Genomic DNA, 21,143 nt, shown 5'->3' with positions numbered 1-21,143 from the left:
ATTAACATGAACATCCTGAACATTAGATGTTGAAGGAACAACAACAGGTAATGGATTATTACTAATGGAAATATTATCCGCGTTAGATAGTTTATCATGACAACTAACACAAACTACAGCCGGAGGAACAGTTACCAAAAGTTTACAACAAATGCACTTAGATTTGGTAGAACCAACATCAGGCAGTGTCTTTCCAGAAGTAGATTCTGATCCAGGGTCAGGTAGTGACATCTTGCAATATGTAATAGAAAAAAAACAACATATAAAGCAAAATGATCAAATTCCTTAAAATGACAGTTTCAGGAATGGGAAAAAATGCAAAACAAAACAAGCCTCTAGCAACCAGAAGCAACTAAAAAGTGAGACTGAAATAATGTAAAAAAAACTGGCACCAAGTATGACGCCCCACATTGTTTGGCGCCAAAAAACATCTGCAACAAACATGCGTCAAAAATGATGCAACCACGTGAAAACTTCCGGCGTCAAAAAAGTCTCGCGCCAAAAATGACGCAATAAATTGTAGCATTTTCTGCACCCACAAGCCTAACAGCCCGCAATTTAGAAGAAAAAAGTCAATTGAAAATTTTAAGGTAAAAAAAATATTTATTCATATGCATTTTCCCAAAAAATGAAACTGACAGTCTGAAAGAAGGAACACTGATTATCCTGAATCATGGCAAATATAAGTTTGAAACATATATTTAGAACTTTACATATAAAGTGCCCAACCATAGCTTAGAGCGTCATGAACAAAATAAGACTTACTTACCCTAAGACACTCATCTACATATAGTAGATAGCCAAACCAGTACTGAAACGAGAATCAGTAGAGGTAATGGTATATAAGAGTATATCGTCGATCTGAAAAGGGAGGTAGGAGAAGAAATCTCTATGACCGATAACAGAGAACCTATAAAATAGATCCCCTAGAGGAAGACCATGGTATTCAAATAGGCAATACTCTCTTCACATCCCTCTGACATTCACTGCACTCTGAGAGGAAAACTGGGCTTCAGCCTGCTGCAAAACGCATATCAACGTAGAAATCTAGCACAAACTTACTTCACCACCTCCATGGGAGGCAACGTTTGTAAAACTGAATTGTGGGTGTGGTGAGGGGTGTATTTATAGGCATTTTGAGGTTTGGGAAACTGTGCCCCTTCTGGTAGGAATGTATATCCCATACGTCACTAGCTCATTGACTCTTGCCAATTACATGAAAGAAATATGTATATATATCTGTAAATCTATTCCTCTTATTGCAACAAATATTGATTCCTAATAAATTCTTTGGAAACAACGGAGACCCTTTTACGGTGTTTATTTCACTTAACTTAAATGTAATGGTTTAGTGGGTTTTAACATAGAATTATATATTTAGTATTTAAATTAAAATCCAGTTCAATTTAAAAACCCCAGGGAAGAGTAATTCCCAGGAGTAATGGATTGTGGACTCATCGCCTGTATGAAAGAAATTCAGGTACCCAAGAGTTGAGGGAACTGCACTGCTCTGATGGGTAAAAGTGCTTGAACCTGTAGTATAAGTTATTTGGTGTATGTGCTTATGTTCCCAGGCTATGTAAAGCATGTGTACCCGTTCATATTAATAGCCGTTGGGCTATTATGATGATGCAATGCACTTACCTGTCAGCACCTTTGTTCACTTAGCTTATCTCAGGTGCAGACAATTGCTTCAAGTAGATGGGCTCATCTGAGGCAGTACAAGCACTGTGTCATGGATCTCACAAGGAGCAGCATTCTACAACTCAGGGGAGTGGCAGATAAATCAGTAATTCACCTGGGGAGAGCTGTGGATCACATAAGGGGCAGCACACTGTAACCAGCAGCTATTTTCACTTTTTCTACAGTTAATATATAAAATTATCTCAAACTGTAGATTAAGAAACACATGACACTCTCCTCTCCATTTTCAACAGTGATCATTTATTGCAGCAGTTCTGTTTTGTTTGAAAACAATAATTTGCTTGTTTGTAATATATTAATAAATCATGGTTATCCTAAAAATATAAAAAGAGAGAGAGGTCCATAGGGAATGAATGGTGAAAACTTTAGTAGCTGCCTTCAGGGAGCGTGATTAAGGATCCCTGGTCCCTGTACCCTCTGTGGAAAAAGAACGATCCATGATAATCCTTTGTCTCCAAATAGAGGATAAGCCGACTACTCATTGGCAACTGCTCCTGAAGATAATGGACACACCTGCTGTAGACAGCAAGCTGAAGAAGTTTAATGGCCATGGTTAATTTCATTGCCTGGTCAGACTGGTGTACCCTCTAAAAGTGGTTGCAGTGGGTTTTTGCCTGGTTCTTTTCCCTCTTCCTTGCCTTCGGCCTTGAGCCACTCCATCTTCTGTTGGTGCTGCCGAACAGCATCAGCAACACGGGCGTCAATCATGGCTTCGGTCAGAATGCCATCCTCTGAAGCATAAGCCGCAGCCTGATGGGAAGAAACAAGTATATTTAACCATTTTACAGCTGAATCATTTCACACTGTATTCATTACAATTTTAATATTTACAGTGCTTTTTGAGTTACCTACACACATTGTCTTTTGCAGCAGACCAATCACCTTTAGTAAATAACATTAGCTTGCATAAAATGTACAAGTATAAAAAAGGCACCATCCAAATGGCTAAATTGTGCGCATTTCCAATTTCTATAGCATACATAATAAACGCTAACTTTCTTAAAGGAATAGTCTAGTCAAAATTAAACTTTCACAATCCAGACAGAGCATTCAATTTTAAAGGGACAGTCTAGCCCCAAAAAAACTTTCATGATTCAGATAGGGCATGTAATTGTAAACAATTTTCCAATTTACTTTTATCACCAATTTTTCTTTGTTCTCTTGGTATTCTTAGTCGAAAGCTTAACCTAGGAGGTTCATATGCTAATTTCTTAGACCTTGAAGGCCGCCTCTTAAGAATGCATTTTAACAGGTTTTTCACCACTAGAGGGTGTTAGTTCATGTTTTTCATATAGATAACACTGTGCTCATGTACGTGAAGTTACCTGGGAGCCATCACTGATTGGCTAAACTGCAAGTCTGTCAAAAGAACTGAAATAAAGGGGCAGTTTGCAGAGGCTTAGATACAAGATAATCACAGAGGTAAAAAATATATAAATATAACTGTGTTGGCTATGCAAAACTGGGGAATGGGTAAAAAAGGGATTATCTATATTTTAAAACAATAACAATTCTGGTGTAGACTGTCCCTTTAAGCAACTTTGTAATTTACTTCTATTATCAATTTTTCTTCATTCTCTTGGTATCTTTATTTGAAAAAGCAAGAATGTAAGCATAGGAGCCACCAATCAGCAAGCACTACCCAGGTGCTGAACCAAAAATGGGCCGGCTCCTAATCTTACATTAAAATAAAGATACCAAGAGAACTAAGAAAAATTGATAATAGGAGTAAATTAGAAAGTTGCTTAAAATTGCTGCTCAATCTAAATCATGAAAGTTTAATTTTGACTAAACTATTCCTTTAAAGAGACACTAAAACAAATTTCATGCACCTCCCTCTAATTATGGCTGCTGTCATTATGGAACCTAGTAATCTGAAAGTGAGTTGCAAATATGTCAGCTCTAGAATGCAGTGAAAGATAGATTTTAACATGATGGTACCCATAATAATATGCTTATAAAATGTGCTTTCAAATTTGAAGTATGTATGCTCTTATCCAAAGTCATTTTAAAGGTAGTAAGAAATAATATAATTAAAAAGACCCCCATTAAAAAATAAATAAAAAAATACTTGAATTGATTGATCTTATGATATACAGTAGTTCTACAGTGAGGGTGGTAAAGGAAAAAGGATACATGCCATTGTTGTGACTAACACAGGAGCACTGATCTGAAAGAAGATTCTGCAAGAGAGGCTACTAAAACCATATTTTTTCCCATAAACTATGCCATTAGCATGGCATCATATAAAAGCCACCAGTATATATACACAACAACACCTCATTTTAAGCTTGCTGCTTTTATCATTTAGATGCGACTAACAGGTTCCCCCTTAAATCCCAGAACACCATAAAAGCCACCTAGAAGACAGGTAACTGGAACTCATATGGCAAACACCTGCTGTCTGAGGAGGTGAGAACCCTCATTTGTAAGATGTCTCTGTGTACTACTATGGAAAGTAGTTCCATGATGGTGCGTATATCCTTACTCTGCGCATAGTTAGACATTGACATCACCAACCCGGAAAAACCAACTAAACGGAGCTAGACAGACACCTGTGCCCGGCTGAATTAACGGCAAGTTTTCAAACTGGAGTAAGGTAGACACAGAGGTGTAGAAGCCCGTTGTAGTGTGGCACTCTGTTGGAAGACTTCTATGGTAAATACCTGATACAAAGAGAGATAAACTGGACAGAGTTCTGTAAGTCTCTAACTAACAAGTCAGCCAGAATCTGTTAAAGACTCTATACGCCTGTCTACGCAATTAGTTGAATATTATTTGTCCACTATATCCTTATCTATAAGAAGAATAATAGAGAGTCTGTACATGTCAGGATCTATATATATGCCTTTTATTAAAAGGACTCTCTAACGATGTACATTCAATTACAATACTTGTGATGTACAAGGTGGCCAATCACCTAAGGTGGAAATTGTTATATAAGTATAGACATATGACCGGTCATATTTTGTATTTTATGCATGTTTACATATTGCACTGATTTATTAGTGTATTATTAGTGTACGTTTTAACTATTTTTATAAGGCATTTTTGCATAGCAATAAAAAAATTACACTTTCGTTTTATATTACATCAGATTTCTGGATTTATTACGACCAATGGGTTATAGTTAATTGATTAAGGTAATATACCAATGTGACAATATATTCTTTAACCCCTTAGCTTTGTAGTGCACATATACACCTATTTTCTGTGTTTTTGTGTATCTATTCTTTTTCTGATCTTTGGGAGCAGATTAGTGTATGTGCAGGGGTTTATTTGCACACCATTTAACACTTTCTCTTTGTACAGGTCTCGTGGACCCTCAACATCATAAAATAAATAAAATTATCAGGTAAGCATACATTTTTGTTTTCTTTCATAAGATGGTAAGAGTCTATGAGATATCAAATGAGGGGTTCTATGCCCAAGCTGTGAAGTCCACGAGAACACCATGAAATAGGGAGGAAAAAAACAGCTCAGGCAATAATTCTGTGAATCAAAGCTTTAAGCCACGTCACCAAGATGATTGCAGTAGCTTTCTGTCCCTGGCGGGAGACCTGGGAACTGGATAAACAAGGAAGAATAAATTATGAATTCTTTAGTGAATTGAAGATAACATTTAAAGGCCCAAACTACATCAAAGTTAGAAGTAATCTCTTTTTAGCTTTTTTTTGGCACGAAATGGGACTACAATTTCCTAACTGATGTTTTCAGATGAAACAACTTTAGGAAGGAAAGAGCAAGTTCATTCTGAAAACTGCTTTCTCCTGAAAAAAATAATAATAATCAGGTAAGAAGAATCACATCATCACCCTTGCTTTTCTGGTGAGGAAACGGAATGTCCAGACTATGCATAGGTTTAAAGGGCTGAGAAGAAACCCTCAAACCCCAATTAAGGTTCCACATAGGAGAAGCAGGCCTGATAACTGGTCTTGTCCTGGTCAAATCTTGATCAAAGGCTTGAATTCAGGAAGTCTTGAAATCTTCTTGTGATACACAACTGAAAGGCAGAAATCAGGTGTTTAAGGGAACTGGCTGATAAGCCCCTTACCCAGATCATCCTGCAAAAAAATAAAAATAAATAGTGATAATGTGTCCTGTTACAGGCTTACTGGCCTGAATCAAAAGTGTCTCACTTGATTTGAAAAATCAGTCTTCAATCACCATGCCGTTAAAAATCGAGAGATTTGAGATCTTGATGAAAAAAGGGACCTTGAGAAAGTCCTTCTTGAGAAGAAGACACCAAGGCTGGCTTGAGGACAATTGTACCAGATCTGCATACCAAGTCCTGTGTGGCCATGCAAGTGCAAATAAATTCACTGCGATCCTTTCCTGTTTTATCCTGGCTAATTTACTCCATATTAAAACAAAAGCAGGAAATATGTAAATCAGATTGAATAAACTAGGAAATCATTAGTTCATCTAATAGAGTCGCTTGTGGATTCCAAGATCGCACAATACTGGGGTAGCTTGTAAATTAAGCGAGAAGCCATAAGGTCTATGTCTGGCCTTTCCCAACAATTCACAATATACATTCTGATTTAAAGACCATTCACCAGGGAATGTGAATAGCTGAAATCATGCAACAATGGCAATCTGCCCAAGTCACAAGGCGGGCTACCTCTTTCATTGCTAAAGCCAGGGGATGCACAATTTATAATGCTCAACTCCTGGGACATGCAGTTCTGGGTACCGGGCAGGTGTATTTTCACCACATTTAGCCCTGCTGTGGGCTTAGTAGTGCACTGAAGTTACTGCTGTAGCAACCTACACAGTAGAGAGCCGAAGAGCAAAGAGCTAGAGGTGGGGCTACACGCTAGTGCATGAGACTGTGATACAGGAACTGCTGGGTATATTAGCGTGTGTCACTATAGTCTGACACGGCGTGTGAGTGGGGAATCCTGGCGACTCGGTGTGGGGACAAGTGCTCGTGTGGCTAATTAATTGGCAGGTGGGCAGAGACTCAGGGAACAGCGCTCAGGAAGCCATCTTAGGGCACGCTGGATGTTTGGTTATCCAATGCAGCTCAGGAAGTCGTCTTAGGGCGAGCAACAGGTGCCACATTTTGTTTATTTTGTTGTTCCACATGGCCAGCAGAGTTTGGATATTGAGATAGGAAAAAGAAGGTTCCGAGAGCATAACCCTGGGTTAGATAGAGCGAATATGTGAGTAACACTATTTGACTATTTTCAGGCTAACTTGTGAAGAAATATTGTTTCTATAATAATACATACAGCTTCCAACATGTTTATCTCATTATCACAATTATTGAATGAAGGTTTTTTGAAGCTCAATATTGATGAAAGCTTTTGATTTTGTGGACAATGCAAAGTTTAATTATGCAGGGCGGATCAGGAAGTAGTCTTAGGGCGCGCTGGAAGTTTACTTTATATTTAATATAAACCTGCAATATATATTAAATAAAAAGCATTACCTCCCTGGTAGTCTAGTGGGGGAGCATTTGGTCTGCACCTCTATATGGTGCAGACCATACTAATCGCTCCCAACCTGGTTCCAGCTCTCAGTGTGAGTGCAGCATGCACTGACTCGCATCACTGAGAGCCAGCCAAAAGGAGATATTAATATGGTCTGTACCAGACAGTGGTGCAGACCGAATGCTCCCCCACTAGACTACCAGGGAGGGAATGCTTTTTATTTAATATATTGCAGGTTCTGCAATATATTAAATAGAAAGTAAACTGCAAATGGCCAATAAATTAAAAGGGTCGTATTTTTTTCCTTTATTAAAAAAAATGCAACCCCCCCCCACCCACACCCCCACTACAACAACACTTGACATCACATATATATTTAATCTAATTTTTGCTATGTGTGTTTTAATCTGTGTGTAAGAATTTGATTATATTTGTTTGAATCTGTGAGTATTTGGGACTTTATGTGGTTTTATCTGTAAATGTGTGTATGAAACAGTGTGTTTGACCGCATCCGTAAATTTGTGAGAAACACTATTCATACTGACATTGCACACAGAAAAAAAAAAGGGAAATCTCATTAACGGACATTGCACTCACACACAAACTAATATTACATATACAATGACATTAAACACATCACAAACACAAAAATAAGTTTATTGTTAATACAATAAAATTAACCCCTTATGATAATTATCTGCAGATGAGCTGCAGATTTATTTTGCACCGTAAGGGGTTAGTTTTTGTTTAACTTCCTCATGACAGTGATTTACAAAATACACTGTCACTGTCTCATTCACTGCAGGCGCGCATTGTATGCCGCCTGTCTAACCTGAGGACCATTTTTAGATTTAAAAAAGTATTAGGCCCAGAATTCCCCTAAAATATTGAAATCAGAACAAATTAATTCAATTATTCAGTATTTCTCTTTAGGTGCCCTAGTTGTTTAAAAATAATAAGTAAAATAATTTTGTGCATTAGGACAAGTATATTGTCATGAAGGGCAAGTAGATTGGGCTCCCACTTTAGTCCATTGGACAAGTAGATTTTTCTTTAAATTTCTACACCCCTGTAAGGCACTTTGAGTACCACCTTGGTGATTAATATAAGCAGCCACTATTGTGACATTGTTTGAAACTTCAGAAAAAAATCCAGTCTTTATTATTGCATAGAGCTCCATGAAGTTGATTGGAAACCTTGCGTAAATACTACCCAATTCAGATGGAGGAAAGAGGCTCTCTATATCAAGATTGTTCAGTCTGCACTAAGATAGAGAACATCTTGTCTTGAAGTCTAAAGAGATCTTCTGAGACAGACGGTTGAAAACTCCACTACCATCTACTTCCATGCATTGAAGAAGTGTAGAAAGAACATATTGATGGAGAAGAGCACAGGACTTCTGCAATTTGAGTTTGAGAGCATCTGTGAGAGACAGTCTCATTGTTGCAGAGTTTATGATGAAGACCAGAAAGCTACTCTGGTATGTGGCAATAGAGAGCTTTTTTGGACGTTGATTTAACAATGATGGGAACAAAGGAACTATATTTGTAGGTTTCTAAGCAATCTAAAAGAAGCAGCCTGTGCCAGAATGTAGTCTAGGTAAGGAGCTACCCTGAGTCTTAAGGACAAAAGAGGTCAGAGAAGCTTTGAGAAAATTTTTAATACCAGACCAAATGGGAGCAGCACACATTAGTAATGTCAGTTTAGAAAGGAAAATCTGAATTTTTTTGTATGATCCCTGTGGATAGGGATATGCAAAAAGGCATTTTTAAAGTCTATGGTAAACATAAATTGAACCTCCTGCAAAATGTCTCCTTTTTAAAGTTAGAACTTTCAGAAAAGTGTTTGGAATAATAAAAAAGGCTTATAAAGAATCCCTGAATCTTCCCCCAAGGGGACCGGAGAAATCCTTCCCATGGCTTCTAGGTCTGTTACACATGCCAAGAAAGCTCTGGCCTTTAAATGACCTTGAGAAACAGAAAGGAAGAATCTTCCTTGAGAAGGGTGAGACCAAAAGCCTATTTGGTACCCCTAGGAATTTATGTTCAGTAACCAAGGAGCTTAAACAGATTGGTCTCCAAACCTGCTGAAAAAAGTTCAGTCTGCCCCTTACCAGAACTGAGTCTAGGTTGGAGGCCACACATTAATGCTGATTTGAAGGAAGGGACAAATTGTTTTTTTTTTTGGTGCGTTTGTACTTAATCCAAAAGGAACAAGGCTTCCATGTGGACTTGGAGGTATCTAATTTCTAAGGCACCGAAGAGGAGGATCTTGTGTCTTGGAATGACAAAAGGAGTGAAATCATCTAGCGGAATTAACCCTGCCCTTAACTTTTATGTCTTGTGGCAGGAAAGCTCATTTACATCCAATGACTGTAGAAATTCAGTGCAGACCCTAACCAGATCTTTCCCTAAAATGGAAGGGAAATAAGTCTGTTTTTACATATTATATTAGCAGACTATGACTTCAGTCATATGACTTCAGTCATATGGCTTTTCGAACAAGAACAGTCAAAGCAGCACTCTTTGCATTAATGAAAGTTATTTCAACAGCTGTATCTCAAATGAGACTGCTCGCAGTCTTGACCAACCTCAAGCAATCCTGAATTTTATCAAGGGGAACATATTGGGAAATAAGGTCAGGCATGTCGCACTACAATGCAGTAGTAGCTGCAGATACTCAGGCTACACTAACAGCTGGAGGAAACATATAGCCTGCCAGCTGAAAGGAACTTCTGAGGAAACCTTATAGATTTCTGGCCATCGGATCCTTAAAACAAGTACTGGTAGTCCACCTAGTCAAAGTCTCTTACACCTCAATTTTTTCAGAAGGAAAAAAACCAAACAAACCATGTTTGAATTTAGAAAAAAGGAACAAACTAAACGTCTGCATTTTTATATTCTTTGCTAATTAACTCAAACTGCATCAGGAAACGGGAAGGTAGATAACCTTTATTTATTTATAAAACATTTTTTTGGGGGGGTATGTCTTCAGGTGGAGGGTCCCCAATCTGCAAGGCAAGTAAAAACTTCCTGCAATAGAGAGTGTGAAAGACCCCAATTTGAATTGAAAGACATTCTTCTACTTCTGTCAGAAGGGGGGTTTCAGAATAATAGTCCTTGGCTGAGGAGTAGGATTTTAATTATAAATTGTACTCCTGGAGTGTACAGGTCACCTAGACAGGCCTCTCCTAAGGGATGTCCAAGATGAGCCCACGGCCTGTGAAGAGTTCTTTTCTGTCCTTTGTATGCGGTGGAGGCATGAAAGCCATCAGTTGTGAAATTGCAGAGTGAATGTACTTTTTTAAGTTAGGAGGCAGTTCTGTGTCTAGGTGATAACCCTGGTGGGTAACTAATTCCAGAGTACTCTACAGGCAAGTAAGCTCCCCCAGGAGGAGATTTATGCTCACTATCAATGTACACCGCTCTGTCCTATTCCCGGCTCTCTGAGGGGAATATTGGGTCTCACATCAGTTTGAGAACCTCTCTTAATCAACGTGCAGATCAGCACTTCAATCTTTCACCATCCTCCTTGCTGGAGCAAAAAAAAAAAAAAAAAAAAATGACTAAGGAATCATGGGAAACTGGGAAAGTTTGACGGCTCAGGGACTGTCCACCATCTTATGAAATAAGTAAAGATTTTGTTAAAGGGGGATTCAAATGCAAACATTACAACATGTCATTTTTTCATTACTAACCATAAAGTGGTTAAACACATAGCTAATGTCCTATATGGGTGCCACAAGCACTGCAAGCTCCCAAGCAGGAAACCGCCAGTCACATGACTCACTAATTACTGGACTGCATTCTGCTTGGGGGCTGCAAAGCTTGCGGCACCCAAGTGGCACTTTACCTTAGTGTTTAACCTTTTTACTGGGGTTAAATACACATCTAGGGTAAGAAATGAATTACACATTCTAATGAATTATAGAAGATGTTGTTTTTGCTTTAGAATGTGCCATCAACCTCTTGGCTGCTGGAGAGGACTATAACACACTACACAGCTACATGGTCAAAGGAATATCGTAAAGGATTCAGATAAAGAATGTCATTTTAAACAACTTCCCATTTTATTTCTATTATTGAATTTCCTTTGTTCTTTTGGTATCTTTGTAGAAAAGTGCACTACTGGGAGTTAGCTACGGATTGGTGGGTGCACATATATGCCACTTTTCATTGGCTAACAAGATGTATTCTGCAAGTTTCTAGCAGTGCATTGCTGCGCTTTCAACAAAGGATAACAAGAAAATGAAGCAAATTTAATAAAAGTGAATTGAAAAAAATTTGGGATTCATATCCCATTAATCAAGCTTATGTTGTGCGGGTAAAAAATAGCATCCTTGCTAGCAATGGGAGCAGCTGGATTTTGTCTTGATCCGTAGTACAAGAGCTAATGCTGTCAGTATATCAGTTTGGCATGCAGCTTTAGCAAGAAAGATCTATAAACGAAGTGACAGGCATCGCCAAGCTGAAAATAGGGGCTTAAAGATACTGCAGTGTACCTATGTGACTTGTATTAATTCCCAGCATAAAGTGGAAAATATAACATTTCAAGCAATGGAACAAGATAATATGTTTTCATTTGTTTTATACTGTACAGCCCCTCCCAACACAAAAGCTTATAAAATGCTCAGGGTTCATCCACCAATGAAATAGTAAATAACCAGACTAGTAACTGGAAGAGATGAAAGTAAATAAATTAACCGAAAACACACTTAATGAAATCCTATTTCTATGCATGAATGTCTGAGAAGCAAAAACATTCACTTTCAATAGCACTGCAGTTTTTAGCTTTCATGCCTGCAGTTACTAGGTGAAGGGCCCATCCTACCAACATACTGCTTTCTTCAGGGATTTTCTAGTGCAGTGACTGTGTAATGTGAATTAGCAAGGAGGGGAGCGTCCAACCTCCTTTCATTCTTAGCTGAAGGTCATAGGAAATCAGAAGCACACTTAGAGGACACTGATAAGAGACTAAAGAAAAGGACAATGGAATTGGAAGGAAAAAAAAGGTCATTTTAAATACACTAAGGAATAAAAGCTGGTGATTAAAGTCAGTGAGGCAAAGAAAAATAAGACTTGATTTATATATATATATGAGAGATATAGAGATATGCAAGTTACCCCCTGTATTTGTCTGTAACATTTTGTATTTTATTGTATTGTTTCTCCGTTGTACTTTTATCCTTGTACCCATGGGCAGCGCTGCGGAATCTGTTGGTGCTTTATAAATAAAGAATAATAATATATTAGTACTGTATGTAATTCCCCCATCTACACTATTTTTTTTGCTTCCATCTGGGGGGTTCAAGGAAGATGCCTCACCGATCCTCTGGCTTCCATCCCAAGTGAACCTTGGGGAATGAGGTTTACAAGGGGGGGCTTTGCCCCAATTGAACACCCCAGGCAGAGACAAAAAAGATAGTGAAGATGGGGGAATTACAGTGCATTGTATATATGTTTGATGAACTGCATGCACTGAGGGGATTTATAATCTTGCATCGGGCTTTGTCCAAAGCTGCTTGGGTAATGTTAGTTTTACACACATATATATATATATATATGTGTGTGTGTATGTATGTATCTCAGAATAACAAGAGTATTGCATTGAGCAATGATACTTTTTTTATTGGACTAACTATACATTTATAAGATGACAAGCTTTCAGGATAATGTCTTCCTTTTTCAAGTATGAAGCAATACTGACCAATTTGATGGAATTTACATACGATATCTTAAAACATAGGATGGCTAAAAACAATATATACACACAACACACACACATATATATATATATATATATATATATATATATATATATATATATATATATATATATATATATATATATATATAAATATATATATATACACACATACATACACATACATACACACATATACACACATATACATACATACACATATACATACATACACATATACATACATACACATATACATACATACACATATACATACATACACATACATACATACACACATATACACACATATACATACATACACACACACACATATATACATACATACAAACATACATACACACATATACATACATACATATATAGATACATACATACATACACACACATACATACACACACATATACATACATACACACATATACATACATACATACATATATAGATACATACATACACATCCATACACACACATATACATACATACATACATATATAGATACATACATACACATCCATACACACACATATACATACATACATACATATATAGATACATACATACACATACACATCCATACACACACATATACATACATAGATACATACATACACACACATATATACAGTGTGTGTATATATGTGTGTGTGTTTGTGCAATAGATGTTTGCTCCTACTTCACAAACTGCAGTGAGTGTGAATTAAATCTATTATAATATCTATACATTTATCATGTATTCACTTTGGTGAGAGCACAAATCCCAAAGGTGAACGTGTGTATATAAAAATAGCATAAATTAATAATTACATAATTGATTAATTGAAGAAAATGATCCCGGAGCATCCTACAACACTGTGGTTTTTATACTATTTATAACCTCTTATTTTTTGTAATGTCAATACCATAGCTTCCAGTGTGCTTTAAAAATATGCTGTGTTGGAAGATTATGTTTATATTGGCATAATACACGTACATAAGCACTTTCTGATCCACATAAAAAATGCTTAAATGAAAACCAGCTGCGTGCACCAAGGAGAGCAGCGGAGTATTTAAAAGTGAAAATGTATTTTTTTCATGTATAATACAGTTTTGACAACCAACATAATATCTGATATGTATAAGCAGACACAAACACCAACATATTGAAAAATATTCTGCACCATTTAAATATCCGTTAACCCCCTTTAAGGTTTGTGTTTATGTATTTCACACCTATTAATTTATTATAGCGCAAGTCTTTTCAATCTAATAAAAAAGCATTATATAGAAAAATTTATTATTTATATATCCATATTTTTTATTTTGTTGCAGCACCTTCTGCAGAACATAATGATACAATTCAAATAAATAATAATTATAACAACAACAATAATGACGTAGATTACTTGATGCAAGCAGAGCAGGGAATTGTATACAACCTTCACTCCAGGAGCTGAAGGGTCAATTTTGTCACAGTATTCAATGTGACATGCTGCCCATGTTCAATGCCTACAAAAACGTTCATCCCTCACAAAGTATCGCCTTGCCCCTGCATCTTGCCGCTGATTACGGCTATGATTTGCGCTTGGCTGCTTTTCTGAATGACTTTCTAAAAATAGCTAAGCTGCGGGGTCCCTGCCTGTCAGTGGAAACAAACGGTGAAGGGGACAAGTGATGAGGAAGGGGAGGGGGGAAATGCGTCTGTCCCTGCTGAGAGCTGCTGGTGTACTAAAACCAGCATTCTGCCTCATTCATATTCATACTTTTTATCTCCCCCTGTGGACATGTTAACCCATTTCCGCAGACTTGGCTGACAAAGCAACTCTTCAGCCAAGCTGGAAGACACAATACCCTTTAACAAGGTTACTCTCAGCAGAGGCTGAGGAAAGACTGGAGCGGACGTTACAGTGACTATATATTCATCTGAACATACTACGGTTCTCTGCTGGATGCGGATGTAAGCATTTGCTCCTTAATTTACTGAACCCTACTGAATAATGCAGTGTTTATTGCCAGGATTGTGTTGTTTTTTCCCCTTAAAAAGGAGCAAATATATTTACAATTTTGTTTAGTATCTAAAATACATATTAAAAAAAACATTTAATACATCCATAGTGTGCACCATTTGTTTAATGCATTTTATTGAAACTGGCAATCCACTGCAGAGGTGTCTGCTAGTAATATTTTTAACAAAACAAAATACGGAATGTTTCATTTTCCCACATTACAAATAAACCGGATTATTGGATTTTCCGATTATTCCCATTCTGAATGACATCACAAAAAGCAGGTGATGAATGTAGCCCATGAAACTGCCATTAAGCAATCTAGTTGGAGATAGGCAGAAACAAATCAGCAAAAAACCCCTCCTCTTCCTTATACCTCATCTCTTGCCCTATAATTTAGGGTTTAGTCAAACAAAAAGAATGCAGTCAGACAACCCTGCAGCAAGTAAAAAAAAAAAAAAAAAAAAAAAAAAAGAGAAAGGGGGATATTTATGTTGTGTCACTTAGAACATGAAAAATGTGATTCATCAGAAACTACAAAACATTCAGTTTTCTTATGTTCATGGTGATAGTATGTGAAGTAAAACTGCATAGTAACCCAAACAAGCATATTAAACGCAAAGCTGAGAAAACATAATTTATGTAAGAACTTACCTGATAAATTAATTTCTTTCAAATTGGCAAGAGTCCATGAGCTAGTGACGTATGGGATACACAATCCTACCAGGAGGGGCAAAGTTTCCCAAACCTCAAAATGCCTATAAATACACCCCTCACCACACCCACAATTCAGTTTAACGAATAGCCAAGTAGTGGGGTGATAAAGAAAGGAGTAAAAAGCATCAAAGGAATCTGGAAATAATTGTGCTTTATACAAAAAAATCATAACCACCATAAGAAAAGGGTGAGCCTCATGGACTCTTGCCAATATGAAAGAAATTAATTTATCAGGTAAGTTCTTACATAAATTAAGTTGTTTTCTTTCATGTAATTGGCAAGAGTCCATGAGCTAGTGACGTATGGGATATCAAATACCCAAGATGTGGAACTCCACACAAGAGTCACTAGAGAGGGAGGGATAAAAATAAACAACAGCCATATGCTGAAATATTAATCCACAACCCAAAATAGAAGTTATTCTCATGAAGAAAAGAAAAACTTAAAACATCAGCAGAAGAATCAAACTGAAACAGCTTCCTGAAGAACTTTTCTACCAAAAACTGCTTCTGAAGAAGCAAATACATCAAAACGGTAGAATTTAGTAAATGTATGCAAAGAGGACCAAGTTGCCGCTTTGCAAATCTGATCAACTGAAGCTTCATTCTTAAAAGCCCACGAAGTGGAGACTGATCTAGTAGAATGAGCTGTAATTCTCTGAGGCGGGGCCTGACCCGACTCTAAATAAGCTTGATGAATCAAAAGCTTTAACCAAGAAGTCAAGGAAATAGCAGAAGCCTTCTGACCTTTCCTAGAACCAAAGAATATAACAAATAGACTAGAAGTCTTTCTGAAATCTTTAGTAGCTTCAACATAATATTTCAAAGCTCTCACCACATCCAAAGAATGTAAGGATTTTTCCAAAGAATTCTTAGGATTTGGACACAAGGAAGGGACAACAATTTCTCTACTAATGTTGTTAGAATTCACAACCTTAGGTAAGAACTTAAATGAAGTCCGCAAAACCGCCTTATCCTGATGAAAAATCAGAAAAGGAGATTCACAAGAAAGAGCAGAAAGCTCCGAAACTCTTCTAGCAGAAGAGATGGCCAAAAGGAACAACACTTTCCAAGAAAGTAGTTTAATGTCCAAAGAGTGCAAAGGCTCAAATGGAGGAGCCTGTAATGCCCTCAAAACCAAATTAAGACTCCAAGGAGGAGAAATTGATTTAATGACAGGCTTAATACAAACTAAAGCCTGAACAAAACAGTGAATATCAGGAAGAGTAGCAATCTTTCTGTGAAATAAAACAGTGAGAGCAGAGATTTGTCCCTTCAAAGTACTTGCAGACAAACCTTTATCCAAACCATCCTGAAGAAACTGTAAAATTCTAGGAATTCTAAAAGAATGCCAAGAGAATTTATGAGAAGAACACCATGAAATGTAAGTCTTCCAAACTCGATAATAAATCTTCCTAGAGACAGATTTACGAGCTTGTAACATAGTATTAATTACGGAGTCAGAGAAACCTGTATGACTTAGCATTAAGCGTTCAATTTCCATACCTTCAAATTTAATGATTTGAGATCCTGATGGAAAAACAGACCTTGAGACAGTAGGTCCGGCCTTAACGGAAGTGGCCAAGGTTGGCAACTGGACATCTGAACAAGATCCGCATACCAAAACCTGTGGGGCCATGCTGGAGCCACCAGCAACACAAATGAACTCTTGGAAGAAGAACTAGAGGCGGGAAGATAAAAGAAGGTTGATGACACCAAGGAAGTGTCCGTGCATCTACTGCTTCCGCCTGAGAATCCCTGGACCTGGACAGGTATCTGGGAAGTTTCTTGTTTAGATGAGAAGCCATCAGATCGATTTCCGGAAGACCCAACATCTGAACAATCTGATAAAACACATCCGGATGGAGACACCACTCCCCTGGATGTAAAGTCTGACGGCTGAGATAATCCGCCTCCCAATTGTCTACACCTGGGATATGAACCGCAGAAATTAGACAGGAGCTGGATTCCGCCCAAACAAGTATCCAAGATACTTCTTTCATAGATGGGGACTGTGAGTCCCACCCTGATGATTGACATATGCCACAGTTGTAATATTGTTGGTCTGAAAATAAATGAACCGTTCTCCCTTCAACAGAGGCCAAAACTAAAGTGCTCTGAGAATTGCACGGAGTTCTAAAATATTGATTGGTAATCTCGCCTCTTGAGATTTCCAAACCCCTTGTGCTGTCAGAGATCCCCAGGCAGCTCCCCAACCTGAAAGACTCGCATCTGTTGTGATCACAGTCCAGGTCGCCAAACAAAAGAGGCCCTTTGAACTAAATGCTGGCGATTTAACCACCACATCAGAGAGTGTCGAACATTGGGATTTAAGGATATTAATTGTGATATCTTTGTATAATCCCGGCACCATTGATTCAGCATACAAAGCTGGAGAGGTCTCATGTGAAAACGAGCAAAAGGAATGGAGTCCGATGCTGCAGTCATGAGGCCTAAAACTTCCATGCACATAGCCACTGAAGGGAATGACTGAGACTGAAGATGTCGACATGCTGCAACCAATTTCAAACGTCTCTTGTCTTTTAGAGACAGAGTCATGGACACTGAATCTTTCTGGAAACCTAAAAAGGTGACCCTTGTCTGAGGAATCAAGAAACTTTTTGGTAAATTGATCCTCCAACCATGTTTTCGAAGAAACAACACTAGTTGATTTGTGTGAGATTCTGCAGAACGTAAAGACTGAGCTAGTACCAAGATATCGTCCAAATAAGGAAACACCGCAATACCCTGTTCTCTGATTACAGAGGAGTAGGGCACCCAGAACCATTGAAAAGATTCTCAAAGCTGTTGCTAGGCCAAATGGAAAATCAACAAATTGGTAATGCTTGTCTAGAAAAGAGAATCTCAGGAACTGATAATGTTCTGGATGAATCGGAATATGAAGGTAAGCTTCCTACAAGTCTATTGTAGACATATAATGTCCTTGCTGAACAAAAGGCAGAATAGTCCTTATAGTCACGATCTTGAAAGTTGGTACTCTTACATAACGATTCAAAATTTTCAGATCCAGAACTGGTCTGAATTAATTTTCTTTCTTTGGAACAATGAATAGATTTGAATAAAACCCCAGACCTTGTTCCTGAAAAGGAACCGGCATGATTACCCCTGAAACCTCCAGGTCTTAAACACACTTCAGGAAAGCCTAAGCTTTTACTGGATTTACTGGGATGCGTGAGAGAAAAAATCTTTTCACAGGAGGTCTTACTCTGAATCCTATTCGGTCCCCTGAGAGACAATGCTCTGAATCCAATGATTTTGGACAGAATTTGCCCAAACATCCTTGAAAAACCTTAATCTGCCCCCTACCAGCTGAGCTGGAATGAGGGCCACACCTTCATGCGGACTTAGGGGCTGACTTTGGTTTCTTAAAAGGCTTGGAATTATTCCAATTTGAGGAAGGCTTCCAATTGGAAACAGTTTCCTTCGGGGAAGGATTAGGTTTTTGTTCCTTATTTTGATGAAAGGAATGAATACGATTAGAAGCCTTAGATTTGCCCTTAGGTTTTTTATCTTGAGGCAAAAAAACTCCCTTCCCCCCAGTAACAGTTGAAATAATAGAATCCAACTGAGAACCAATTAAATTATTACCTTGGAAAGAGATAGTAATCTAGACTTAGATGTCATATCAGCTATCCAAGATTTAAGCCACAAAGCTCTTCTAGCTAATATAGCTAAAGACATGGATCTAACATCAATTTTGATAATATCAAAAATAGCATCACAAATAAAATGATTAGCATGTTGTAGTAAACGAACAATGCTATATAAGTCAGAATCCAATTCTTGTTGCGCTAAATTCTCCAACCAAAATGTTGAAGCAGCTGCAACATCAGCCAAAGAAATTACAGGCCTAAGAAGATGACCTGAATATAAATAGGCTTTCCTTAGATAAGATTCAAGCTTCCTATCTAAAGGATCTTTAAAAGAAGAACTATCTTCCATAGGAATAGTGGTTCTTTTAGCAAGAGTAGAAATAGCCCCATCAACTTTGGGGATCTTTTCCCAAAACTCTATTGAAATTGTTGGTAAAGGATACAATTTTTAAAACCTTGCAGAAGGATTAAAAAGGAGTACCCGGCTTATTCCATTCCTTAGTAATCATATTAGAAATTGCATCGTGAATAGGAAAAACCTCTGGAGTAACCACAGGAGGTTTAAAAACAGAATTTAAATTTTTACTGGTTTTAATATCAAGAGGACTAGCTTCCTCAATATCCAAAGTAATTAACACTTCTTTTAACAAAGAACGCATATACTTTATTTTTAAATAAGTAGATTTGTCAGTGTCAATATCTGAGGAAGGATCTTCTGAATCAGATAGATCCTCATAAGAGGTGGTTAATTCATTATGTTGTCAGTCATTTGACATTTCATCTACTTTATGAGAAGTTTTAAAAGACCTCTTATGCTTATTAGAAGGTAAAAATGCAGACAACGCCTTCTGAATAGAATCAGTAACAAATCATGTACATTAGAAGTTGAAGGAACTGCAACCGGCAATGTACTATTACTGATGGACACACTATCTGTATGTAAAAGTTTATCATGGCAACTAATACAAATGACATTAGGAGATATAATCTCCACAATTTTACAACAAATGCACTTAGCTTTGGTAGAACCGATGTCAGGAAGCAAAGTTCCAACAGATACTTCTGAGGCAGGATCAGATTGAGACATCTTGCAGAATGTAAAAGAAAAAACAACATATAAAGCAAAATTATTAATTTCCTTATATGACAGTTTCAGGAATGGGAAAAAATGCAAATAGCATAGCCCTCTGACATAGAAAAAGGCAAGAGGCAAACAGCAAAGGGGCAAAAAAATAATGAAAAAAGTTTAGCGCCAAGTATGACGCACAACGTAACTTAAAACTTTTTTGGCGCCAACCATGTCCGGAAATGACACACTCGCGTCACTAACGACGCAACCCTGTGTGAAACCACTGCGTCAATTACGACGATGGAAATGACAAACTTGCGTCAACGGACGTGCCTTTCGCGGCAAAAAATTCTCGCGCCAAGAATGACGCAATAAAGTGTAGCATTTGGCGCACCCGCAAGCCTAAGTCAGCCCGCAATTTGAAACAAAGTAGTCAATTAAAAAAAAGGCTAAACCCCAGGTAAGAAAAAAATGTCTTATTATTAACTTCCCCAAATATGATTGAAACTGACAATCTGCAAAAGGAAATACATGAACCTGACTCATGGCAAATATAAGTACAATACATATATTTAGAATATAAGTGCCAAAACCATAGCTGAGTTGTCTTAAGTAATAAAAACATACTTACCCAAAGACACCCATCCACATACAGCAGATAGCCAAACCAGTACTGAAACAGTTATCAGTAGAGGTAATGGTATATGAGAGTGTATCATCAATCTGAAAAGGGAGGTAGGAGATGAATCTCTACAACCGATAACAGAGAACCTATGAAAAAGACCCCGTTAGGAAAATCATTGCAATCAATAGTTGATACTCTCCACGTCCCTCTGACATTCGCTGTACTCTGAGAGGAATCTTAGCACAAACTTACTTCACCACCTCCAT

General features: G+C 37.6%; 1 protein-coding gene across 1 annotated transcript in view; it reads right to left on the bottom strand.

The window, feature by feature from the left end:
* Positions 1–1,923: 1,923 nt before the first annotated feature.
* Positions 1,924–21,143, bottom strand: part of ATAD3A (ATPase family AAA domain containing 3A) — a 273,671-nt gene continuing 254,451 nt past the window's right edge. The window contains exon 16 of the mRNA XM_053690532.1: positions 1,924–2,454. Within this exon, the coding sequence (XP_053546507.1) occupies positions 2,275–2,454 (180 nt within the window). The 3' untranslated portion in view covers positions 1,924–2,274. The remainder of the gene's footprint in view (positions 2,455–21,143) is intronic.

This window comes from Bombina bombina, chromosome 8 (assembly GCF_027579735.1).
Source record: "Bombina bombina isolate aBomBom1 chromosome 8, aBomBom1.pri, whole genome shotgun sequence".
NCBI lineage: Eukaryota > Metazoa > Chordata > Amphibia > Anura > Bombinatoridae > Bombina > Bombina bombina.
Note: the sequence above shows the minus strand (reverse complement) of the source record. Positions and strands in the feature narration are given on the sequence as shown.